The sequence below is a fragment of the Octopus bimaculoides genome, chromosome 2 (assembly GCF_001194135.2).
Source record: "Octopus bimaculoides isolate UCB-OBI-ISO-001 chromosome 2, ASM119413v2, whole genome shotgun sequence".
Classification (NCBI taxonomy): domain Eukaryota; kingdom Metazoa; phylum Mollusca; class Cephalopoda; order Octopoda; family Octopodidae; genus Octopus; species Octopus bimaculoides.
Genome location: NC_068982.1, coordinates 115,349,843 through 115,377,281, shown reverse-complemented (window position 1 = coordinate 115,377,281; position 27,439 = coordinate 115,349,843). Strand labels below are relative to the sequence as shown.

At 32.3% G+C, this 27,439-nt stretch overlaps 1 protein-coding gene across 4 annotated transcripts in view; it reads left to right on the top strand.

The window, feature by feature from the left end:
• Nucleotides 1–27,439, top strand: part of LOC106879355 (far upstream element-binding protein 1) — a 54,595-nt gene that overhangs the window by 16,958 nt on the left and 10,198 nt on the right. For 2 of the 4 annotated variants that reach the window (XM_014928870.2, XM_014928869.2), the window contains exons 3-13: nucleotides 2,608–2,649; nucleotides 4,194–4,233; nucleotides 4,498–4,682; nucleotides 9,759–9,830; nucleotides 18,383–18,440; nucleotides 19,801–19,969; nucleotides 22,016–22,114; nucleotides 22,206–22,256; nucleotides 23,399–23,500; nucleotides 26,636–26,738; nucleotides 27,240–27,340. In XM_014928870.2, the coding sequence (XP_014784356.1) occupies nucleotides 2,608–2,649; nucleotides 4,194–4,233; nucleotides 4,498–4,682; nucleotides 9,759–9,830; nucleotides 18,383–18,440; nucleotides 19,801–19,969; nucleotides 22,016–22,114; nucleotides 22,206–22,256; nucleotides 23,399–23,500; nucleotides 26,636–26,738; nucleotides 27,240–27,340 (1,022 nt within the window). The remainder of the gene's footprint in view (nucleotides 1–2,607; nucleotides 2,650–4,193; nucleotides 4,234–4,497; nucleotides 4,683–9,758; nucleotides 9,831–18,382; nucleotides 18,441–19,800; nucleotides 19,970–22,015; nucleotides 22,115–22,205; nucleotides 22,257–23,398; nucleotides 23,501–26,635; nucleotides 26,739–27,239; nucleotides 27,341–27,439) is intronic. The other 2 variants (XM_014928871.2, XM_014928872.2) reach the window with 2 other exon arrangements.

The window sequence follows — 27,439 nt, the reverse complement described above, 5'->3', positions numbered from 1 at the left end:
TATATATATATATATATATATATCAGTTAATTTACATATGCATACAAGCTTTTTGCAAGGCCTTTTGGGAATGTAATGCAATAATTCATAAGTGTGTATAGCACACAGGTAAACATGTATATATGTTTGAAGAATCTTGTCATGTAAAAGGCAAGCTCCATGCTAGCTATTTTTCCAAGCATTTTATGGGGTGTCCCAGAGGCCACCTAGTGATTCTGAAATCTTTGAAAATTCAAACACTCTAAATATATTATCATTTAATTGTGAAATATTATACAACATAAATGTCCTACATTTACTACATGACACAGATGTGCTCTGTTGATATCATTCACCATAACACTAGTTAATAAAATTTGGCTGGTGAATTTCTGCACAGATATTATCCTTAAGTTGTAGACTTGCCTGGAGTTAATTGATGCGAACAGACTCATTGAAATATCTTGAAAGAAGAAAATTGGGGATGAGGGTCAGATCAGAAGACATCATGTCCATAAAATCTGAGGATTTTGTTTAAATTATTTGATAAAAAATTTGCTTTAGACACTCCATCATTGTCCAGGTCATGTGAGCAGTGACTCTAGCTTGTTGAAACCACATTTCAGGTTTGTTCTGCTCTGCTAGTAACAAAAAAGACTTGATCATGAACCCAAAAGTGCTCACTAGTTATTTTTCTTATATTGTCATTTGTATCTTCAAATAGTTATGGTCCAGTGTTTTTTGAAGTTGCACTACACCAGTCTATGCATTTGAAAGGATGCAAATCATGCTGATGAGTACTTTTAGAAGTTCGCTAATCCTATGTCCCATTGTTCTGCTTTTTAAAAAAGCAAATGGAAATGAACCTTATCACTCATCAGCTTCTGAACAAATTTATCATTAGCCAGCCTTTCAATTTAGATTGTAATTTAAGCATTGTTGATCTGTCATTTACAGTTTCTGTATCAATTATATTTTAATGGAAGCAGTACAAATCATCTCTCAAAATGCGATGCTATGACATCAAGCTATTCCTCAACAGGTCAGAGCATTTGCTAAAAGATGTTTCTGGTTCTTCAACAGTCTTACATGTTTATGATTTATCTGAACTGACTGTACATTCATAGTAAGTAACTGAGCCATATTGCCTAAAATGTTGATTCAACTGACAAATCAGATCACATGGTTTTTGACATTGAAATGTCTGCAATATTCTTTTGAGTGTGGAATGGTAGACTGGTTAAACTTAAAATTCCATGATTTTGGTTTTTTGTTTAGTTGCAAGTTTTACCATATTCTGAAAAAGAAATGAGTATGAAAAATTCTGAGATGTCTTGACCTTTTCAAAGACCTTGCTGACTTTTGGGACATTTGTACATTCCTAAATGGCGGAATATAATTTTACTATTAATAATAGGACAGCTGTATTAAAAAAAAAAAAGTTTCACTTCATGCGGGTGGAGCTTGCATAAGACAATCTCCAGGCAGGAAGACATGGAATGAAGTGGTAAAGACTAGCCTCAGGACCTAGAACTTCACTGATGTGATGACAGGATGAGGATGACTAATGTGCAATTCTCATGGCCTGTTCACTTTGGCAAAGCCCAATTCTGGTAGACTCTGTGTGTACACACACATGCACAAAATGGAGACCTCTGTCCAATTTTCTTTCATTCTAGAATTATTTCACTGGTTATCCATTAATACTATTCACTTGCACTTTGACCACCTCTCCCACTGAGCCACCAAATTTTCTTTCTTCCCTGATCCCTCTGTCCCACTCATTTCTATCCACCTTACACTAAAGATTCACCCTAACTTTTTATTAAATAAAAATTTTTCTTTCATTCTTTCCAGCTCCATTTCACTACTTCCGCCCTCTCTTCAAAAATGAATATAGTCATGTAGCACTTGTGCAATGAAAAACCTGTTCTGCTCTGGCCCCTTCTCTCTCCTCCCTCACCACTCACCTAGTATAAAGTTACCTCATTGGGGTTCATGGTCTTGTAAAATACTCTGTAGCCTCACTAGTGCTGGTAGCGTGAAAAAAGCATCTAGTATATACTGTAAGGTGGGTAGCATTAGGAAGGGCGTCCGGCTGTAGAGACCAAGCTGATGCTGAAGCACAATGTACCTCTTGAGGTCATCCGATCCTGTCAGACTGTTCAATCCATGAAAGTTAAATGATGAGAGCCGTGATATCAAAAGTTGTGGCTGATTATTGTTATTTGCAATGTTTATTGCAGATTGTTCTTATGAATATCTATATTGTATCTATATTCATGTCACACTTAGTGTGTATTTCTTAGTGTTATGTTAACAGATTGCCTTGACTGGAGAGGATCAGTATTTGGACTAGGTGAACAGAGTTTATAAAGAAGCTTTATTACCATTTATTATAATTATTAGTTCAACTGAATGACTAGCTTCGTCAAAAATTTTCTTGAGATAGATTTTTATAATCCAAGTATTTTTCTTTAATCAGCAAATTTAGCATTACGCAATCATTAGTGTTTTCATGAACAGTTACTTGTAATAGATTTAAAATAATTCTTGTTTACATAATTTTTTTTTTAATTATTACTTGAAAGGCAATTGATTAAATTGCTTTCAAAAATTTTCTTTCAGGTGAACCCGATGTAAAGAAGACACCTGCTGCGATAAATGATCGTAAGTTATTAGTTGCACAGTAGTTATTTCTTTGCATTTTCCATCAGCCACTAAGTATTGCATAGGTTAATTATTGAGAAAATATAGTTAATCATATTGTGGTGTTGTGGACCATCAGACATTGTAGTTTATATTAAGGTTTTTTTAAAACTACACCCCCACCCTTTCCTTATAGAACCTATATGCCTTTTAAATAGGTGCAATGTTTTATTTTGAAGTGTTACCATTTTAATTGTATTTTTATTTGCAGGTTTTTCTGATACTGTATTTTAACTTTTATTCTGTATTATATTTTACATTTGAGGAAGTATTTTAAAGAAATCATTTAACAACATTTAATATGCAATTAAGATATTTACTAAGAAATTTTGAATTAGGCTGGTTTGACATTTGTACATTATTTTTGCAAATTAATTTAGTTGCACTATTTTAAAGCACTTTATATTTTTATTTTTACATCTTCTTGTTTAGAATTAACTATTCTGTATTGATTTCATTCCTGCTTTTTTCTTTCATTTACTTTTTATTTATGGAATTAGTCCTTAATCAATTTGTTATTCTATTTATATTGAAATACACTGCCTTTGCTTTAATTAGTTTTGAAAATAATTTAGTAAAATAACTTTGTGATTACTAAACTGGTGTGTTGAACAAATTAGCATGAAATTTTGACATAAAGTTTTAATTTAGAATGGCTTTTAAACATGAGGTTTGTATCATAGAACCAGTCTCAGTAAGGTTGGTATCAGAAGGGTTAAACTATTAGATAATTATATAAATTGTCTGCCAAATTGATCTGCCAACTAGTGGTTTTTGTTTTGACACCTGCAACTTAGAATGAGCTTATAATGCTTTCACAACACTTCAAATGTTCAATTACAAGCTGCACTCTTACCTATTAAATTATTTAGATATCTTCATTCCTTCAAGTTTTAATACCACAATGTATTAGTGTATAAAGTTGTACTGGTTCTTCATTGATCTACCTGAAATATTTCTTAGTGTCTTGGTTTTATTTTGTATTTACACATTGTCATCAAATCATATACATTTGCATTTAACATAAAAATAGTTTGAATAAATTTTTGTTGTCATCTATTAATCTGTTAATGAAATTCAGAATTTTGATCAGTCTACCTCAGTGGTTTTTATGGGGCTTCGTTGCTTACTAATAAATTTTGAATTCACTCATTCATGAACTATGGTGGTGGTAGTGGCAGGAGGTTTCAAGTCTCGTATCTTTCAAAATTATGGTTTTTAATATTCTTATCCAGATTTATTATTTATAATCAGTGTCACTTCATTGTGAACAATGCAAGTTTATTTTTTTATGTTTATAATTTTAAAATTATATATTGTTGATTTAATTCTTTGGCTCCTTGTCATTTAAGATATGCAATCAGCAAAGCGTTGGAAAATTTTTAATGAGATAACTGAATTGACAGACTTATTCTTAGTGGACTGATGAATTTAATTTACATGAAATATTGTAATTGTATCTAACTTCTTTTTTGAAACTTTAACTCTTCCTTTTCTGATTGCAGCAATTGGTGCTCAGTTGCGTGCTATGGCTGAACAACAGAGGTAAGATTTTTTCTGTTTATTACATACCTTAATTAAAAAAATTTTGGACAATGCATATGTGTTGGAATAATTGATTTTATTATTCAATACCCTAACCAATTGCATGTAAATGAAAATGCTCTCAGTTCAGTGATATAGTGGCTAGCAAAATCATATTGCCTTGTATTGATAGGAAAACAAACATAAGGTCGAACCCACAACCAGTTCCTCTGTTATTGTAACTTTTGCTTTATTGTTTCTTGTCTGAATGTTTTTGTTTTCTAGATCTAACCAAGCAACACAAGCAGCTCAAGCAGCACAGGAAGCAGCTGCTCGTATTAATCAACAGTTAGGTGTTTCTAATCCAAATTTGCAAAAGTCCTCTCCTGTCACAAGCCCAGGCCCACATTCATCAATGGAAATGGTTGCTTCTGAAGAATATAAAGTGCCTGATAAACTTGTTGGATTGAGTAAGTACATTTAATGTCCTATTTTTTAAAGCACGTATTGGGATTGTTTGAATGTTATAAAAAAATTATTGTTTTTCAGTGAATGAATTTCTCAGCTGTACATCATAATTTATATTGGATTACTGTGTTAAGCTTTCAGCCAGTTGAATTCAAGACGAACAGTTGCAGATTTATCAGTTTTGTTTTACGATGATAATCTTTAAGAATGTTTAGAATGAAGTAAACAATCTGATTTTATTTTGAGTCAAAATTATTTCCTTGAATTTGTGAACACTAATTTCATAACTTCATTTTTCTTTCCTCTCATCTCTTTTTCTGTTTGCTGCAACTAACTATCCTGATGTCCTGCACAGATAATCTTTCTATAATATATGTAATGATGCTTTCAATTGTGTGTTGTGTTTGTCGTTAATTTCTCAAGTAGTCTGTCAAAATTTTTTTATATTTCAGTTTTGTATTATATAGATGGTGATACCAAAACCATCCTAAATATTTTGCATTAATTTATACATAATCCTTAATAAAAAAACAAAAATGTGCTCAGCTATAAAGAGACATTAATTTATCTATTCAGTTGCAGTTACTGATATTTATGACATATATCAATATAAATTTAATAGATCATTATGCTCGCAAATTTTAAGAGTTAATTAGACAATAAAAAAAAACAATTATTTAAAGTGACTGGTTCAACAATATAGTTTAGGAATAGTAATTGATGGCAATCATCTTTTCCACATGTTGAATCTCATTTAAGTTTCATTTAAATTAACTGGTTTATTGCTTTATTTCTAGATTCTTCACGTTTGAAAATGTGTATTGACATGTTTAAATCTGTTGTGTAAATTTATTTTACATTTTTCTTTTTTAAAAACTTTGGCTAGTTTAGCAGTAAAAACTTTTCCAAATATTTTTAATGTGGTTAATTTTATGAACTCGAAAAGGATCTCATTACACATTGTAAATTTCATAGCTTTCAACCCATTATTGGGTTAAAATATTGAATTTTCCTGGATATTCTCAAAACTCTAGCATATTTAATATGAAATTCTATATAAATATTTCTTGATTATGTAAACTGTTTACATAATCTGAAAGCAATATTAAAAATATTACTGAAATTAGTTGATATTTTTTGAATTCATACATATAGATTTTTAGACTTTGCTACCAAATGTAGCAAGTGTGATACTTGTCCTACAAAAGAAGCACATTGCTGAGATTCAAGCAAAATAAACTATTTTGTGGAAAGACTGGAAATCTTCATTCTTTTCATGTGTATGTTTTTTATGTCAAAAACCTGATGTGCATTTTAATATTTGAAAAATTGTACTCAGCTATATCTGTATGACTTCTCTATCCAATTGTGATTAAATGAAATTTAGGATATGGACAAGGCCATTTAATGCAGTATAAAGTACTTGAACTAATGGCAGTGTAGTTGGTGTTACATTGACACACATTAATTTCATTTTATTTCACTCCACATTTTCAGCATAACTTATGATAAAGAACCATATGCTAAAGTAAATATTATTTATGAAACCATTGATATAGCCAGTAATAAAAATAATTTACAAGTTAAATTTAAACATAATTTTATTTTTTGAAGCAGAACTTTTGTGTCTTTCTATTTAGTCTTTTTGGATTTCATATTTTGAGACTAACTGAAATGATTGTGGGGTTAAGGTAATTTGTCAACAAAATACAGCTTCATAATAGACAGAAGAAAGTGGCCGTAGCAAAGAAACTCATAAATGTGGGTTTTATCAACAAGAATATTTATCAGTTTTTCTTTCTCTTGTGTGTAAAAACGTAAAATCTAGGTGCATTAGGATGTCAGATGAAATAATTTTTGTTATTAATGAGGAGAAAGTGTCATGAGTATACTGTCATGTGTATACTATCAATTGAGAGGGCTGGGCAGTTATGACAAGTCAGAACAACTGGTATCACATATATATTGGCTTATATTTTAGTCATAGACTTCATCATGAGTTAATGATGTCTTTCCCTCAACATATAGTTATTTCTAATTAGATTTTTGATGTTCACTGCATTAACTATTTTGACAGATTTGAGTCTACCATGAAGATGGCGTTTTTTTTTTTTTTTTTTGTCATTAAAGTTCATTGGAACCAGTTTTGCTAAGTGGTATGTACAGTTGTAACAGTAGCACCATTGGCATCATAGATAAATCTGATACACAAGAGAGTGAAGTTTTAGGGGTGTTAGTAATAATTACGGAAATTCATGGTGGGTGATGGTATACAGTTTTGATTTGTAGCTGGTTATATTTTACAATTCTGATTAGACACGTGTTAAAAAAAATTTTTTTCCTTCTTTTATTCCCCCCCCCCCCCACACACAGCAGGTGGGACTGTTTACCCCTACTCAAATGAGTTCTTTATTAGCTGGCTTGGTTTTATCTGCTTGATCAGTCTAGGGACTTCTGAATGGGTTTAACTCTTACCTTCTTGTATGACTGTACCTCATGGGATTGCACCAGTCAGCCAGTTCTGGAATGCATAATGCTTAAATAACCTTGTTTACACAGTTTGAAAGAAGTGAAGAACTCAAATGGAAGGGAGAAAACTCTAATCTCCCTATCTCTAATTCATTTCTGTTCTGTAAGAAGCATCATTACAGGACAGTATTTGTACTGCTGTATTTAAAACTACCACAAAATATCGATACTGCTGGTAGTGTGAAGCTATCTTTTATACGAGTGATGACATAATTAGTTTTGTTGCAAAACTTAGTCAGGTAGTAGGCATTTCCATATGAAGAGGTTGGTACCAATTCTGAATATCTAGCAAAAAAAACAAGAATTTCTGAATGTTTGCGACAGTGAACTTTGCTAAAAGCACACAAGGACCAAGTGTTGGTATTAAACTAGGCAGTGTGGTTGGTTAGCAACTACAAACTGCAGAAGCAAAGTCTGCTCTTTTTACAGAAAATACATTTTGCTCTATAATAACTAGAAGGGAATAAGGTAGATGTAGTCTGTTGTGTATGCAGCATAAATTTCAGAAACAGCACAGTTTAAAATGCAGACTGCTTCACTTTTAATATTGCAAGACAAGTGACCATCCTGGAGTAGATATATAATACTAATATCACAAATGGGTACCATCAGTTGAGTGCAAGCTGAGAAATCACTAAAGAAATGTCAAAGATATACACAACATACACCAGTGCAAAAATGTGAATGCTTAACTGATGGTAATGGATGATAAAGAAATATTGAGCAATTGTAAATTTATGTCAAGTTTTATAATTGATTTCCTATATATTGTTCAGTTTATCATAGTTCTTTTTAAGTTTTTGCTTTTCCCTTATTGGTTCTCTATATCATTAACCCACATCTTACATCCTAATCTATATATTATGCTACCATGAGTATAGAAATTACTGTATTTGCTCTTGGATCAGTGTTTCTGTAGCTGAGGACTATTTAATCTTCTTTTAATAATGACTACCAGAAAACAATATATTGTGTTTGCTATGTCTTTTCTGAGCATTTGTCATCATTGGAAAGATGTGTATTTACATTTTGAAAATATACGTTTCTCAATTTACAAAATTGTTTGTGGTTAACTCCAGTTTCATTTTAAAGCAAGTGTAGCATGCTCTTAAATTTGATGCATGCTTGTACATTTATTCATAGTTTGTTACATAGTTATTGACTAATAGTAGCATATAAAATTGGGGAGGTTTTGAAACAAATCTGATTTTTGTAAAAGTATTCCTTCCTAAAGAAATGAGAGGGCTATGTTGTCATATAACAATTTGATGAATGAGTTGAGTTGCATAACATTTTAGTTGTATGGCCAACATTATTTTATTCAAATTGAACAATGTTATCAATATTGCTAGTATCTAAATATTTGCAGGTGACAGTTTTTAATTAAATTCTTGATGTTTGTTTTTATAAGTTACATTTGTATATCTATTTGCTATTGTCTATCGATGAAGTCATAAATTTCAATGTGGCTGTGAAAGTCCTTAGATAATGAAACTTCTTAGAAATTTCTGACATGCCAAACCTCGTAAATTGTTTGTCATTGTAGGCTGACTAATTAATTACACCAGATTTATAGTTTATTGAGATCTGTAAATTTAACATGCTGAGGAGTTTTATTTTAACTTTCATCAGCTGATATTTAATTGCTTTATATAAATTTTAAAATTGGTTCATTGCTACACTTGGATTACATTTCTAGTTTCTTTATTGCTAGCATGTTAGTTAGTATCTGAAATTTTAAAAGAACAAATAGAAAATATTTTCTCTACTTAGAATTGGGAAGCATTGATACAATATGGAATTCTTCATGTCTAATTAAATCAGCATACAATATTTTCAGAGACCATCAGAATTTTTTCCCCCACTTCTTATTGGAAAAGGTTTGGTATTTAAATAAATGCATATATTTTTGTATTTTTAGCTAATCTTTTAGATAAAGGGAATGATTTTTTTTTATATATTTTTCCCATCCGTTTAATTCATTTTGATAAATTCATTAAACTTTTCATAATCTAATTATTATACTCATTCCACTGTAAGTTCCAAATGAATAATGTTTAAGTATATATATATATATATATATATATATATATATATATACCATATATATTTTAATATTATTCTCTTACCATACAGTTTTCATATCTGCGTTGTTTTGTTTTATTCTCCTGTCTTTTGTTTTCAATTATGGAGTTCTATTTCTATCAAGCTTTCTATTCTGCTTAACTAAAATTATTTTTCCTATTCATATCTTTGTTTCTGAAATTTGATTTTAGTGTGAAAGGATTTGAGGTTTTTAAGTCGACTTTTTATTTCACCAGGCTATTTCCTTTTAAAAATAAAGTGTCTATTTTTATCTTGAGGTATATAACTTTCTTTACTTTATATGGTCATTTACCAAAATTTATTTTACTCCAGCACATCCTTAATTGATTACTATCTTTCTAGTAGTTTAATAAAATAATTCTTTTGTATAGTTGTTTTTACACTTAGAAATTAATAGAGAAAGGTAGAATTATTCTTAAAACCATTCCATGTCCTTTTTTTAGTTATAGGAAAAGGTGGTGAACAGATATCAAGGTTACAAGCAGAAACGAGTTGTAAAATTCAAATAGCACCAGGTAGGTTTGTTTTTTAGCTCCTGACCATATCAGTTACCCTAAAGCATCCTACAGGAAGGCATTAACCCTTATCCTGCTGATTTTCAAACTAGTTTGTTTCTAGCGGAATTAACAACCATTGTTAGCTCCTGATAGTGTAAACAAGTAGTTTGGAATCTTAATCAAAATTTGTTTGGATTTTAAGTATAATTAATGGGCTTTTTTAAAATTTATTTTATTTATTTATTTTTTTGTTCTGGTGTAATAATAAAGTTCAGAATAATTGAATTATTGGTCAGCCTGGATTTTAAGATATCACCCTCTAAATTAAGAAGTTAGTTTACATAAAAATTTATTCAGATGCAATGTTTTTCAATTTGAGAATGTTTTTTGAATGTTAAAATATTTTCATATTAAAAAAAATCAATATATATATATATATATATATATATATATATATATACACACTTTGTTTTTGTTAATATTTTTATATATCTGTAAATCTCTCTGCAGGATAAGGGTTATATTGGTATATTTAATAAATGGGCTAATATTGATATGGAAAACTGCTTGTCACTAATGACCTTTGACCACAAAATAGATTTCCACTGAAATTGATATTTTGATATAGACTTAGTCACTATGCAATGTGGTTGGGGATGCCTTCCTTTTGATAAATGGTAGAATATGAAATCCTTTTAGATTAGGTGAACATTGAAAGAAAGGTGAAACAAAAAATTATATATTGATATTTTGGTAAAGATTACAGGTTAAATTGTAAGCATAAGATTAATTACATGTTCTGATTTGCTATAAGTGTGCTTCTAAGTGACTTATTTGCATAAAATTCTACGGTAAATTCCCCTCACCTTTCTATCAATGACTGTGTGTGGTAAAACTTATTTAATAGCAGTTAATTTGGTTTAATTTAAATACAATATAGAGCAACAATAAAGACACTGTTACTAATTGGCTTGGCATAACTGTCATAAATTCATAATTAAGAAAATTTCAGAAATTGATTCCCTTCCTCCATTTGTTTGTTTTATTTCAAAACTATTAGTTTTAAAATTGCCTCCTTAATTGATCAATCATTAAAACTGCATTTAAAAGAAGTATTTAAAAAAAATTTAACGTTTTCATTCACAGATTTTCTTTGTAAATATTTAAGTAAATTTCTGTATTTTTTTAAAGTAATGGATATTGTAGTTAGAGCATTTTTTTTTCCTTTTTTTCTTTTTTGTACTTATTGGTATCAACTGTCTCTGGCAAAAATATCTTGATAAATTCTAACAAAATTCTTAAATCTTACATTTTGTTTTGTAATATGCTGCTCTAACAGTAGAATTGATTACTATCAGTTTTGCTCCCTAGTTATGGTGTTTAATACGTTTCTAGTATATTATAAACAGTTTTTATATTTTTTTTATTGATTTTTAACAACTGTACACAGGTCACTTAAAGTCATGTGATAATTTTAAATCATAATACATAATTTGCTAATGATTCTGAAAAGCTGGTATTTAGAATGATGTATAGTTAATTAATTGTTAGGTACAGAATTTTAAAGACCTACAAAAGGAATTGAAGCATTTATGATTAAGAAATTAGATATTAGAAATGTTGGATGGTTTGAATGCTGTAATCACTGGCTTTGGTCGTGCACAATATTTACAAGTTTTATTGGGAAAAGAATTGTATTTCATCATCTCTTTAAAAAATAGAATGTTTTCTCATTTGTCTGAGTTTTTATTTCTTTCTGTTATTTCTTTGCTGTTGGCTCTAACCTTATATGCCATGGTTCCTCTTTTCACAGTTTTAATAATTGTAAAAAGGAAATTTATATTATAACCTGAATTGTAATTTCCATAAAATGAATGTTTGCCTATGGTTAATTGCTGTTGTTTTTCTTTCTTAAAATAAGGCAGTTTTCTGGATTGTGTCAGATTTGGGCTACCCATCATTGTCAGTTTCAGTAAAATATGATCACGTTAACCTTCACTAAATTTAAAATGTATGTGAAGTTTAAAATATCTTCAACTCTCCATAGATTTGTTTTCCAGGCATTTAGTTTGGTAAAACTGTAGTTGAATTACTTTTCATTGCTATATTTGCAAGAATCTTTTTCTCGTAGCTATATAAATGCAATATCTTTTCCTCATCACTATTAATGCAGCATCCTTGTTTGTATTGTATGTACTGAATGCACTTGAATATAGATGTTAAATTCTTTTTCTATTGATATTTTTCTTTTTTCTTTTTTTTCTTTTTTTCTTTTTTTTTTTAAATCTAACCCAACTGTGTGGGTTCCAGATTTGTTCCTGAAAAATTGTTTACATTGTGGAACTGGTTTATATATGTATGGTGCATTGTTTTCATTATTTCCTTACCTTTTCCCCAATATTACCCGCATTGGAAATATTTCGGAAATATTTATTCGTGTCATCAATAGAATCTTCAAATGGTTTGCTTGGGTGAACAGTCAGTCATTGTTGGAATTGGATGGTTTCAGAACACACACACACACACACACACACACACACACACACACACACACACACACACACACACACACACACACACACACACACACACACATATTATATAACAAAATTGTACTGGCTTAACAATGAAAACATTGATAATAGCAAAACATTTTTGAATTTGTTAGACATTTACACATTAGCAAAATAAATCCACTAATAAAGTGTTCGTAAAGAATTTGCTATTCTTAGTAAGTCCTCACTGTAGCACAATGCATCTGGTTGCGAGAAACAAGAGTGGTTGGGCTATAAGATATAGAAATTGCCATTTGAAAAAAAATAATTTCTACTGCAAAAATGTATTGGATGAAGGCATTTTTTGGAAGTTTCTTTAAAATTGTGCACTTGTCTTTTATTTAAAAAAAATTTGCATTAAAAAAAGGTGGGAGATTCTGACACTCACCACCAACCTTCATTACTATGCTTTAGTCTCTTCACTTCCCATTATCCTTTTTTTATTCTTTGGTGACTTAGATTATTCTCCTCCACATACTATTTTTTTGCATCATCCCATCTATCCACCCCAGCATTTAGCTGCCTATCACTATCTTTCTTCCATTGTTCGCTCTCCTATCATCCTAGAGTTTTTGAATTGTTGCATTTGTATTCTTTGTTCTATTCATCTTCTGCTTTGAGTGAATGGAGGCTTTGGTCTTCCAAGGTACACTTTGTGAAGTGGTTGGTAAATGAAAGAACAATGTAAAGAAAACACCTATCTAATGTACTGAGTACTGTAAAGTAGTCAGTATTACTAAGCGCATCCATTGAAACTATGCCAGAGGAATTGTGTAAGAGGCTTGGTCCTCTGATCCATATTGGGGAAAAGTAACCCTTAAAAGGAACTTATTCGGGCTGTAATGATCCCTTCCAAGTCATGCTCATGTGGAAATTTCATGTATCATAGCTATTTTGTTATTAAAACTTGGGTTAATAACATTGGCATCTATAGCACAATGCAAAAGTAATAATAAATCTTTGCCGGGCAAAATGGCTGGAACACTGACCATATCAGCTTAGGTCATACTACTGTTGTTGTTCACTCCAAGCAATGTATGTAATGCTACTTTCTCCTGTTTGCTTTGTTGAATAAATAAAACAGACAGTGCTACAATGGCATGTGATCTATAACTGAAAGGGTGATTACTTTAGGTTACTTTTTAGTTTACTTTTCAATTTCTAAAGGAAAAATTGGGGAAATTTTGCCCCTTTTCTCTCTTCAAGCTTCATTCATTTCTCCACCACAATGATGATATGGTGCAACATTTTCTTCATCTAAAAGGCCATTTTTCATAAAAATTCAATTGCCTTCGTTTTATCGCTGTAGATTCTATTTGTGTGGTTAGCAGGAGAAGGACCGTTTACATATAAGACTAAAACATTTACTCCAAATTATCACTCATGTAAATATGCAAAAATTAGTGTGACATAGTAGGAATAAAATAAAATTAATCTGAAAATGAAAGATGATGATGCATTAGTTCAGACAAAAGTACAGCCTAAAATGCTTTCAGAAAAATCATTTTCTCCTATAAACTGGATGGCTCTTACTCAGCACTACATCATCAGCCATCTCTTGCGTGCCACTTTGCAAATCCTCATCAGCTCTCTAACTGCAGCCCATATTTTTTAGTCACTTACCAAAAAGATCTACCCATTTCACTGAATGCACCTTTTACTTTGCTTCTGTATGTAGTACATTCATAGAGAAAAATTGTACACTAGGTAAAACTAAGGCCATCCCTTTCCACTACATGTATTCAACTAATTTCTTGAGTGAGAGTGTGTTGGTTATAACTTGCTTTACAAAAGCCATACTAGGGCATTAAGGAGGGAGAGATGTTGAAGAAAATTGCCAACATGTACAGCCTTGACATGTAAGAAAAATCCTGAAGTTTGTTCATTAATGCTCCTGTCTTAATAACATGATGGCGCAATTTGAAGACCATAAAACTTTGAAGACATAATATTGTCGAGGCCACTGACCCTGGCAATATTATTTCCCTCTTTCCATTAATAATCTTCAAACAATATGCTCCAGACCTAACCTTCAACCTCACCAAACTCTTCAATTTGTTGCTCACTCTACAGGGATATATCTGAGTGTTTAGAGATAACAGTTTCTTTCCCAAAAAGGGCAAACCCTCTGGTGTTCCAAGCTATCACCCTATTTCACTGCCAAACAATTTTTTTCAATGACTCGGGGAAAAAAAGTGAGTGGGTTGGTTGCTCCTGCCCCTACAAATATCAGTGGTGCTGCTGATGCTTCTGAACAAGGCAAAGAAATACAGAATAGATTAGATGTTCTTTGAAGAAATTGTTGTGGAAAATCAAGAGTAAATTTACAGCCAGTTTTATGGTCTTCAAATTGCGCCATCATGTTATTAAGACAGGAGCATTAATGAACAAACTTCAGGATTTTTCTTACATGTCAAGGCTGTACATGTTGGCAATTTTCTTCAACATCTCTCCCTCCTTAATGCCCTAGTATGGCTTTTGTAAAGCAAGTTATAACCAACACACTCTCACTCAAGAAATTAGTTGAATACTGATACTGCCTTCAAAATTAGCAAAGCTCTCAGCTTTGTTGATCTCACAAATCTCTCCATCTGTGGAATTCAGCTGAAGGAAGTTTTACAACACAGTTGTACTCAGTTCCATCTATTTCCTGTCTCGTGACTCGATGGCTTCTTACCATTGCACTTCAATAGAGCTCTGCTATACTTCAAGGATTGCTTTATCATTTTACTTTCTATTACCTTCCATAACACTCAATCATTCACTCCTCACTAACCCTCTACACCTAGGCAGCATCCACATGCAACCCAAATATGCCAAATCTGCATTTACTCAATGAATAGAGATCTTGCTTGTTCTGTTGTGGCCTTATGCCAGTTTTGTCTTCTTTGACAGTGAAGGGTCACAATCACTACACATCAAAAAAGCATTAACTCCATGTGTGCACGCGCATATAACAAGAACCCTTAAAGTAGCCGAAAATGCCAGACTTTATCACAGCTGAGGATTTCTTTTGAAGAATACTCTTCCTCAATATAGCAAAGACTTCACTTGCTCTTGAGATCTAGAAAATATTTGACCCCATTATGACTACCAGCCCCTTACAAAGTTCAGTTGAGACCCCAGAATAGTGCTACTGCTACACATCCTAGACTGCATCCAAAGAATGGCCACTAGTGTTGCTCATGTGCTGCTAACTTAACTTGGGCTCATCCAATTTATTTTGTCTACCTATCCTCATACTGTCTACCTATCCTTTTACCATTATCCATACTGTCCACACCTCCAATCCCAAGTCATCAATCTTCTGGATTCCCACTCTGCATATGATTTTCTTGTCATTAATTTAAAACAGTTAATGCAGAACAATTACACAGTTCTCACAAAGGGCATGATCATACCCCATCTCTCAAAACACCTGAACACTGTCTCAAATAGAAGGAAAAAAGGACACAAAGTTTTTCAGTGAGTTTTAAGCAATGATGTTCAGCTCCAGGTTAGGCTTGATCAAAAGTTTTCTAGACATTATTGGTTTATCTTTTTCCATTGTGCAGAGAACTTGGGACATCCTTTAATATGTTCCTTTTTTGAGCAGAAGTATGTGTTATGAAGGGATTTGACTGGTTTCCAGCATGTTTAGTGACCATATACAAACTCCTTCATTACATCATATGCAATGATGTGTGTATAATTAGGTTGCTTATGTTTGAAAAACCTGGCTTAGCTTTCAGCATGAGCTGGTGGCATCTTTAGAGCTAGTTATGTGGATGGGTATTAATATAAGCAGATTAACATTATGAAAATTCTCTTCACTTACTATAATATACACACATTATTCATGCCATACCCATTCAATACCTTGTTCCCAACTTACGCTATTATCTCCATATAAAAAGAAAAGTATTATTGAATCCTTAACATTATTTCCTTGTGTAACTTAATCACTTTGGTTAAGATACATTGTAAATTTGGATTCAACCAGATCATCATATGCTGACTACAACTCACACTGCATAAAGTACTGTTTGATATGAAATTTAATACTTGATTTATGGTCTAGGAAATGTAGATTTTGTTCGTTAAACTGCTGATGAATAATGACTTTTTTTCAAGTAAAGGCTTTGAATTTCAAACTAATTTTATATGTTGTTTTCTAAATGTGATAGATATATTTTGGAATCTTGTTTGTATTGCATGTTAAAATATATTATTGGGTTTGCAATTCAATTAAAAGATCTGTTTTAATCTTCGTTGGTAAATTTCTTCATGTTTCTTAATATGTAACTAGGTTTGCATGGGTCTACACTTGCTTGGTGTGCCTAATGGGGTTCAGTTATGATAGTAATATCTTCTTGTTACTCAGCATTCCAAATAGATTTTGAAGGGTTTTGTTCCTAATCTTTGTTATTTTTAATATGTTTCTAAATATAAAATTTAGATTAATACCTTTGCAAAATTCAGTCTTCATTTTGAGTGCAAGTCGATTGAATTTCAGGTGTGCAGATTATTTCAGAGAAACCACGAATACATTTACAAATTAAAGTAACAAACTTCTGCAACTAGCTATTGACTTAGGGTTTACAACGTTATGCTTCAGTATTAAATTTTGACTGGGTTTTGAAAAAAGAGATTTTTATATTATATATTTAATATAGATGAGTTAATAATCAGTGGTTCCTCTACATGCAACTGAAATGTGTATAGGTAAGCCATCAGCAGTTCAGGCCATTATCTTTGCAAATTGGGGGTTGAAGACGCCTAGTTTTCTTTGGATATATAGGGTAGGCAGAACCATTTGCAAGAATTGCTTTACTCTTTTACATGTTCACATTAGAAAATATACAATGTGTTTACACAACTCGTGCTTCTAATCTGAGATGTGTGAAATATTGAGGTGTCCATAGAAATGAAACATTTTTCTCAGGAGAAAAGATGGACAACAGAATTTTGTTTCCACAATTACCTTAACTGAAATGGCTACGAAAAAAGTGAGTGGGTTGGTTGTCCCTGTCCCTAAAAATATCAGTGGTGCTGTTGATGCTTCTGAACAAGGCAAGGAAATACAGAATAGATTAGATGTTCTTTGACAAAATTGTTATAGAAAATCAAATAAGTGAATTGAAGCCAATTTTATGGTTATCAAATTGCAGTCAATTTGTTAAGACAATAGTATTAATAAACAAACTTCCGGATTTTTCTTACATGTCAAGGCTGTACAAGTTGGCAGTTTTGTAGTTAGGATTATCAAATCATTTAACAGTTCATTATTTATTTATTTATAGTTTTGCTTCTGCATTAAAGTTAATTAGTATTTTTATTCTTTTTTATGGATTATGATAATTAGATAATGGTGTTTTAATGAATATATGTGCAATGGTATGCAATTCTTTTTCAGGGCTTCGTTTTTAATACCATTTTACCAAATATGCTATTCAATGTTATATATATATATTTAATGCAAATATTGTGATGATTATGATGTAGGGATTTTTTTGATTCTTTTTAAGTTAGTTTACATATTCTTTTAGTGGTAAATGTTATACATGTTTACAATTAATTTTATTGAAAAATGAATGAAAATTGTCAACGTTTAACAAAATTTCTTAATTTTCAATTAACAATTCACTTTTAGTATGAGACTACTCTTAAATTTTCAGTTAGTAGTCAACTAAATTTTGTCAGTAGACCTTGAATAACTTGGAATAATCTTCCTCTTTCGAAAGACAGTTATATGATTGTTTACTTTGAAATTTCAGTATTATCTGACACAAGTCGAAAATAGTAATCCAGCTGAAGCATTTTAAAACCTTACAAATTTTAAAATTATTCTTTGCAAAGAAGAATGTAATTACACATGGAACTGAAAAATATTTTTGCATTTGCTATATTTGTTTGTGAAGTGGCATTTTTCTTTAAAAAAGAAAAATGATCAAAAGACGGTACTCTGCACCACTCTATCTTAATAAGTCAAGAAAAGTTTGTGTTATTATAAATAGTTATTTCTGTAATTTTCAGATAGTGGAGGCTTGCCAGACAGAGTCTGTTCTTTGACAGGTGCACCAGCTGCAATAAGGTATCTTAATATATTTTATCTTGTATTAATTTACTTCTGCAAAATACACATACATACTATAGTTTTACATCCATGGTAGGAGCAAATGTAGGTGGCATGAGGTTGATTCAGAAGAGACGATACATCATTGAGTTATTTGTTGATAAGATCATTGCATTCTGCATCAGAAAAGTATTCAATTGCATCTAACATGTGAATCTTTTTACAAAATTGCTTACCTGTCGGCTACAGCATCCCAGTATCATTTCTTGAACCAATGGCATTGTTATATCACATTTTCAACGTGGGTGTTTAAGGGTCTCTTTCTTTCTTTCTGTCATACTAGCAAATCAAGGTTCATTTCTCATGCCATGCGTCTCAGAGTCGCTATCCTCTTTTGTTCAATTTGTTTGAAAAGACACCAACTGATAAAATAGCTTTTGATGGGTAAGAGAGACTTGTTAGAATGAATTTGTAGTTTATCTATAATTCATGACTGAAAGAGGAGCAGAAATCGTTATTGATGTTATCAGTTTGAATCAGTGTGAGCTTAATTTTGTCACTTACTCTGACATACTTGCTTTTTCTGCTAGTAGTATCCCTACTAAACATATTCCATTCATTTTAACCAGCCATGGGAAGAGTCTTCATTGTCTCATCCATCTCCTTTGTACTCAGCACACATGTACATGTCAACATGAGTGGTAGCCTTAAAATCCGGTTGCTTTAAGGTAATTTTGGTTGTTGCACTGAATTTGTGACTGTCCTCCTAATAACCAACCTTTGTACACCATTGACTGGATGCTCAGATTATCATGTACTCTGAGTTTGTATTCAGTTATTCACTTAGAGGGGATCTCAGTTTTACAAGCTGCATGATGGTCTCACTAGTGCTGGTGGCCTGAAAAAAAACACTTAGTACATTGTCAAATGGTTGGCATTAAGAAGAGCATCCAGCCATAGAAGCTTTACTAAAGCAGATACTGGAACACAATATAGTCCTCAGACCTGTTAGATCAGACCAAATTGTCTAACACTATCATTAAAAGGAGTATGACGATTGCTATTCTAGATGGTCTGCTTCTCCAGTTTGTAAGCTGTACATCTCTCTCATGTGACATAGGCCAGAAAACTTTTCATATGCTGTTAAGTCCATTTGTAGAATATACATTTGGTTAATGTGTAAATGTTGTATAAGGAGAAAACAATATCACTAAGAATTCAGAAATAGTCTTATACTCCACAATAGTTAGGTGTTGACCTAATGCAACTATCTGAAATATAGCATACAAAAACAACTTACATGAAATGTATTAAAATTTATTCTTATAATTAATAGTTTGATGCATATTTAATCACCTTATTCTGTGTTTCTATTTAGTGCCTGTAAACAGCAAATGCAAAAAATAGTTGACAAAGCACAGAGTGCAACACTGCCTTTAGATCAGACTACTGTCCCTGAAGGTCAAAATGTTATTGAAATGCTGATTCCAGGCAATAAAGTTGGCTTAATCATCGGCAAAGGTGGTGAAACAATACGCCAATTACAAGTAAGTAATTTGTTTTTTAAAAATTAGTGCATAAATGATATCAACTGGGTTATGGTTGATTTTGATTACTAGTTAAGTAGCATTCTCTTGTATTTATAGCAAAAATTCTACTTTACTACTGATGTGCATACCTACAAATGGAATGTCAAATCCAATTTTCATTCTTAGTTGGAAACTTTCTACATTTTATCAATCTAGATATCTAAGAATTATGGCATTTGTTGAGTACGCATGGTTATGTATAGTATATTTCTAAGTAATAATACTATCTCTTTAACCTTTTCGTTACTATATTTCTAACCAAAATACACTACTTATGGTATTTCAATTTAATTTTAAAATATTTATGATTTTAGACTGGTTTCATAAATCAAGGCTTTCTTATTTATCAACATATTATATAGGTGCTGGCTTGGCTGTGTGGTAAGAAGCTTTCTCCCCAAACCTGACTCCATGTTCAGTCCCACTGCATGGCACCTTGAACAAGTTTCTTCTACTACAGCTGATCAAAGCGTTGAGCAGATTTGGTAGATGGAAACTGAAAGAACCCTGTCATATATGTATATATCTCTGTGCTTGTGTCTTTGTCCACCATCACCTCTTGAAAACTGGTGTTAGTTTATGTCCCCATTACTTAGCAGTTCGGCAAGAGACTGATAGGATAAGTACCAGGCTTAAATAAGAGTTAGGGTTGATTTGTTTGACTAAAGCCCTCATAGGCAGTACCCCAGTATGACTGCAGTCAAATGAGTGAAACCAATAAAAGATAAGATATTAATGTGATTTTTGGAACCCAATTTAACAAAAGGTTCTTAGCTAATTCAGTTGCACAATTTTTGTCTTAAAGCAAATCTAATTATAGGTAAAAGGAAAAAGAAAAATTTTTATTTATACATCAGCATAAAAAATGAATTATTTAATACTCAATGGGTATGCAACCAAATTTTTATAGAGAAGAATTGTGGAAATTACTTGATCATGTATCAGATGAGCTTAATGCATAGAAGACAATGTGTATCATAAAGTTAAAACAAAATATTGGAACTTGTCTTTGAAGAAAACTAGGAAATGAAATAAACTCACTCGCATATATAAATACACAGAAACACATATAATGATTCACAATCGAAATTAATCAAAATTTGTCACACACACACACCTCATCATCATCCTTTAACATATAATGATTCAAAATCAAAATCTGTCACACACATCATCATCCTTTAATGTCTGTTTTTCATGTTGGCATGGGTTGAACAATTTGAGAGCTGCACCATGTTCCAATCTGATTTGGCTTGGTTTCTACAGCTGGATGCCCTTCCTAATGCAAACCACATTAAATTTGAAATAAAATATTTGTAAATCAGCCACTTCAATGGAAAAAATAAATTTAAAAAATCCAATGGTTTTGTTTCCTTGGAAAGACTGTCACTAGGTCTAATATCTTCCTTAAAAATAACTAAGATAAGCAGTTATTAAATTTTTATTATGTGCAGGCATAAATTTCTGATTGTTTTTTTTTTTTTTCTTCCCCCCCTTTTATTATCACTATCCAAACTGTTAAGATAGTTTCATTTTCAGAAAAAGAAATGTCTGATTCATAATCACACGTTTGGTTTTCATGTTTGCCATATATTTTCTTAGATATTTCCCTTTTTGTTTTTTTTTTTATTATTATTATTCAAAAATACTTTGAATTCAGCCTCAGCTGTTTGACATCATAAATCTGATATCCACTTGGCATCTGTAAGGAAACACTTAGGAAAATCAATGTGGGAAAAAAAAATTCTCCAAGAATTCGTAACTTTCACAAATGTACTAAAGAGATTTGCACTGAAATAAATGACTAGGATATTTTGGTTGGCCATTTTCAAGCAGATTACCCAAGATATCCAACCAGGTTGGTAATGCAAGGGTTTATGCTTGTCAGTTTTACTAACAGGTTAGTGAAATGAAAACATTTCACATAAATGTGCAAAATATATAAATTTGTATTTTAATTTCGAAATCTTAATAGTTAATATTTCTCGTAATTTCTTGTTACAGGACCAGGCTAATGTGAAAATGGTGATGATTCAGGACAGTAGTCTACCCAGTGCACACGACAAGCCATTACGTATCACTGGAGAGCCTTCAAGATGTGGGGTAAGTTGTCTGAATTGCAATTAATGCAAAGAAAGATGATGTTTACTTTACTTTTGGTTGTATTTCTAACTTGGATTTTTGTATATTTTAGAGAGCCAGGGATATGGTTATGCAATTGTTAGCAGACAAAGATGGTACAATGGTAAGTTATAAATTTTATTTCATATCTGACTCACTCTTACAGTGATCATTCTTAAATATCAATTACATCTTATTTAGCTGTATGTTTTTTTTCTGTCTAAAATAATATAAGTATTACAGAGATGTACTTGCATAGCAAGCGACCTGATCTGAGATCGTATGCTAGAACGAAAACAATTGCAGCGTGGAAGGTGTTTATAAGCCATTTAAGAAACACACAAAAACTGTTAGATTCCCTTATACATTTAAATTTAACTTGCCAAAATATTTTCGTCGCTTTGAGACTGTGACCTGTTCACTGACAAAATTCTGTGATATAAGAGATGCAGCACGGAATTTTGTCAGTGAACAGGTCATGGTCTCAAAGCGACGAAAATATTTTGGCAAATTAAATTTAAATGTTGAAGTGAATCTAATGTTTTTTGTGTTTCTTAAATGGCTTATAAACACCTTTCATGCTGCAGTAATATAAATATCATCATCATCGTTTAACGTCCGCTTTCCATGCTAGCATGGGTTGAACGATTTGACTGAGGACTGGTGAAACCGGATGGCAACACCAGGCTCCAATCTAATTTGGCAGAGTTTCTACAGCTGGATGCCCTTCCTAACGCGAACCACTCAGAGAGTGTAGTGGGTGCTTTTACTTGTCACCCGCACGAAAACGGCCACGCTCGAAATGGTGTCTTTTATGTGCCACCTGCACAAGCCAGTCCAGGGGCACTGGCAACGATCTCACTCGAAAATCCTACGGGAGCCAGTCAGGCGGTACTGGCAACGGCCACGCTTAAAATGGTGCATCTCATGTGCCACCCGCACAAGAGCCAGTCCAGGGGCACTGGCAACGATCTTACTTGGCTTGCCGGGTCTTCTCACGCACAGCACATTTCCAATGATGATTATATACATGTAATGGTTGATATAGCTATTATATCAACCATTCAAGTGCATGATTGTTTTATAATCAGGTGCATAAATAATTTTGATGAGGTTAAGTGAACAGGTTGATAAAAGATTTTCAATAAAAATTTGCTAAGTGTAGTAAATAACAAATTTTAACAAACTCTTAATTTTAAACCTCTTGATTCACTAATTCGCATGGTATTTGTCTCATATTAAGTGTTATTTCTATTTTTACTGTAGACAAATGAATATGGTTCTTCTGTTGGCAATAATAATGGTGGGGGTGGCGGCGGTGGTGGAGGTGGTGTTAGAGCAGCTGCTTCAGGTGGCAGTGGAATGGACGTAAGTAGTTTTGTATTCACTCGAGTTTCTATTTTCTTGTTTAAAACTCTGCAAGCAATAAATATGCAGATGACTAGTATGTCAAAAATAAAATAAATTAAAATCTTCATAAGCATCTTATACATGTTTAATGTAGTGAGGTTGAAAATTCTTATTTTACTCCCACTTTTCTCTGCTAACATTTGGCTGGATGGACCTCACAGTGTATTGCCACTTTTCCTAGTCCTTTAACATTTCTATGCATCTCCCCTCATTGCTTTTAGTCTAATGATACCTTTCTATTCTGTTTTGGTTTTTATTTGGAATTACTTCTTTCCTAGGTAAGTTGCTTGTACAGCAGGAAGATGAACAATTTCCATTAGAAAAAGTATTCAAAGTGATGCTTCCAACAAAAACACACATGCACAAGTGCTCTCACTTGTAATGAAAGCATGAATTTAACATGTGAAAAAGAAAACTCCTTATATTTCACAGATTTGCATATAAAAAGAATTGTTTTTGCCTGTCTACACAAAAGTGCTTTTTCTATTTAAAAGAAATCTTATACAGTTTTATGCTTTAAATAAATTTTACATGGGTCGGTTTCCCCACTTTTCTCACTGAGAGATTGTGTGTGTACGCACACACATGGAGTTTACTCAGTGAATTCCTTGGTAGTTGTAAAGCATTCTGTAATTCTTTCCTGGGGCATGCTTATCACACATCTATAGTATACGAACTGTGAAATCTCAGTTCAGAGAAGTAACAGCTCTACTTGGAACATTTCTGTGACCTCTGGGCTATGCACTCTATGAAGTAACATTACTCCAAAACCCCTTTGAAGGATCTCCATCTCTTATATCACAGATGTATTTTTTTCAGTCATTACCCAATATTCATTGACCATATGTAAGAGTAGACTACACCTACATCTCCTTTTCTTCTGACCAAATGCTGAAGCTGGTATATTACTGCATCAGCTCCTGCCTTCCATCATTGGTGAAAACAGCCCCAAAATACTTGAGCTTCCCCACCTGCTACACTGGAACTCGCATGTAGAGCGCATTGTGCAGGCTTCTTTTAGAGGATATGTGTCTGTCTTTTGCCAAGCAGCTCTTGACAGCAAACCTATCAAGTGCACATCACAGATCATCTCTTGATGAGTCAAGAGGTACAATGTCATTTGCAAATTCTATCCAACAGATCCCACACCCACTGGTCTTGATAGCACTTCTATCCTGGCTGTGCATGTCAATCCTCTTCATGATTATGAATAGAAATGACATTATGCACTCTTGGCAGTCTCACACCCACATTGAATAGCTTTGACTTATTTAATCTAAACACAAATACTAGACCATTTGTATAGGGACTTCAAAAGCAACAAAAAACCACTTCATCTATCATACTCCTGCAGAACTTACCACAAGTTCCGTGAAACACAGTTGTATATAATTTTAAGGTCTACGAAACAAACATAAACCTCTTGGCCATACCTTGATGATTTCTCAAACATCTACACTGTATGCCTATTTGGTTGGCTGTGCTGTGTCAGTGAAAACCACAGTGTCAGCTAGCTTGGACCTGACAACATGCCTACATCTCTTTGCCATACACCCAATATAGACTTTACCACGGTGGCTTAAGAAGTAGATTTCTCTATGATTATAGCAATCTCTCTTGTTTCCATTTTTGTGAATTGGAATTATCATTCCTAATTTCCACTCTTTCCAGAGATCCAGGCCGCCTGGTACATGCAAGTCAGGCAGAAAATACACAGATATGTATATATGTGATATAATAGTGTCAGTATTGATAGTTTCATTCTGTATATATTATATACATATTGAAAGTCTTAAGTTTCACTATTAAAACTGAAAGTATTATCTCACATTACAATAGATATTATTTCACTTTTGACATGTAATACTGAAATAGTGTAAGAGATAAGAGATTGCTCTGGCTCGCATTAAGCAAGAAGTTGGAAATTTTGGGGAGCCATGACACTGCCTGGACCCTAAGTAAGGCATGTGAAAAATTGAATGAAATCAGCTGGGTAGTTATCAAGTTTTAGTGATGTACACATACACACATATTCTCAATTATATATATATATATATATATGAGAAGACTTGTCAAGTCAAGTGAAGTCATCATTGTTGCCAGTGTCATGTGAATGGCACCTGTGAAATCATATTTGTGGCTTGGCTGTTGCTGGTGTCATGTGCACCCATTACACTCTCAAAGTGGCTGGTGTTAGGAAAGGTATCCACCCGTAGAAACCATGCCAAATCAAATCAGAACCTGATGTACTCTCCAACCTACCAGATCCTGTCTAGCCCATGCCAGCATGGAAAGTGAATGTTAAATAATAACATGCGTGCACATGCAACATTACTTTGGGCTATCTTTTCAACTCTTCTGTTTGTTAGTCATTTTTGTCCTGAATGGGAATGATGGTAATTCTGCATAAATTCATTAACTTCCTGCACATTATTTAAATGATTGAGGTAAAGTTTAAAAAAATTTTTTTTTTTACTTAGAGTTCATTAACCCCACATGCATTTTAGCAGTGCCAATCAAATCAATATATCCATAATATATTTCACAGGTTTACATGTAAAATATATGCAAGACATAGTAGATAGTTGTTAAACTTCCAATAATTATTTCACTAACAATGAGATAACATCTGATATTCCATATTGGAATTTCTATATATTTTGGTTTGTATTGATCTTCAAATATTGCAATATGACCAAAATCTTTTAAAAGTTACTCTTTCAGAATTTCTATTACTACTCACCCAATAATCATCTAGTCTGTTTTAATAGGATTTATTTTGTGCCATATATTACGATATATGTGACAGAATTTGTGTTAATGTGGAAAGATAATAACAACACTTTTCCGAAAGTAATTTTATCAACTTTTATTTTCAAAAAAAAAAAAAAAAAAAAAAAAAAAAAAAAAAAAAAGTACAAGATTGAAATAAGTATTGGGTTGATATGATCAAGTAAACCCTTGACGGTATAGCCTCATTCCAACGGATGAAGCTGGTAAATGGAGATTACGAGTTTAGATGAATTTCTGTTAGTAAAATGTTTATGCTGATTTTCTTTTTTTTTTTCTCTCTCTTTTCTTTTTCCCTCCTAGTTTCCTGTTCCAAGACCTGCTGTGGGTATTGTGATAGGAAAGGGTGGGGAGACTATAAAACGTGTACAAAATGAGACTGGTGTGCGATTGCAATTTAAAGCAGGTATGTTTTCGCTTTTTTTTTTGTAGTCTAAAAATTAGTTTACTATTTAAATTCATGCTTTGGTTACACATTTATGGTTCATTTTAGGCCAAAGGTGTGTGCACATGGCTTTCACTGAGACCTATGATATCTTAATAGTTGATGTTCAATGGGTGGGCCTGGTTAGAGATGGTAATTATGTAATGTAGTCCCTCCCTCTCCATCCTTGTTTTGGTTGATTATGTAACAGTGATCATATACTATTAAAAGGTGCAATAGTTGTGTCCATTGAAAGTTGCTGAATGCTTATTTTTCTGTAGAAAGCATCAGGCTAGCTCTCATTTTAACTGATAAACATTACAGTACAAATCTTATAAATAGAATATATAATGTTATTTTACTATCTATATCCAAAAGTACTGTTAAAACTGAATATGTTGCTTACTTTGAATATACTAGCACAGTTCTTTGAAAGCAACAGATAATAACCTTATTGTATAAACATTTTTTAAATTTCTGTAGATGATGGTGCATCTCCTGAGAGGTTACTGACTATAATGGGTCCTCCGGATAAAGTTCAACAGGCTGCAAATATGATCAATGAAATACTAGGGAATGCAAATGTAAGGCTTTAAATGATTTTTAAAATTTTATCCCATTAAAGATATAACTGTTGGCAATGTGTACTTCAAATAAGAGTTGCCACTTGAAGTTTCCAAGAA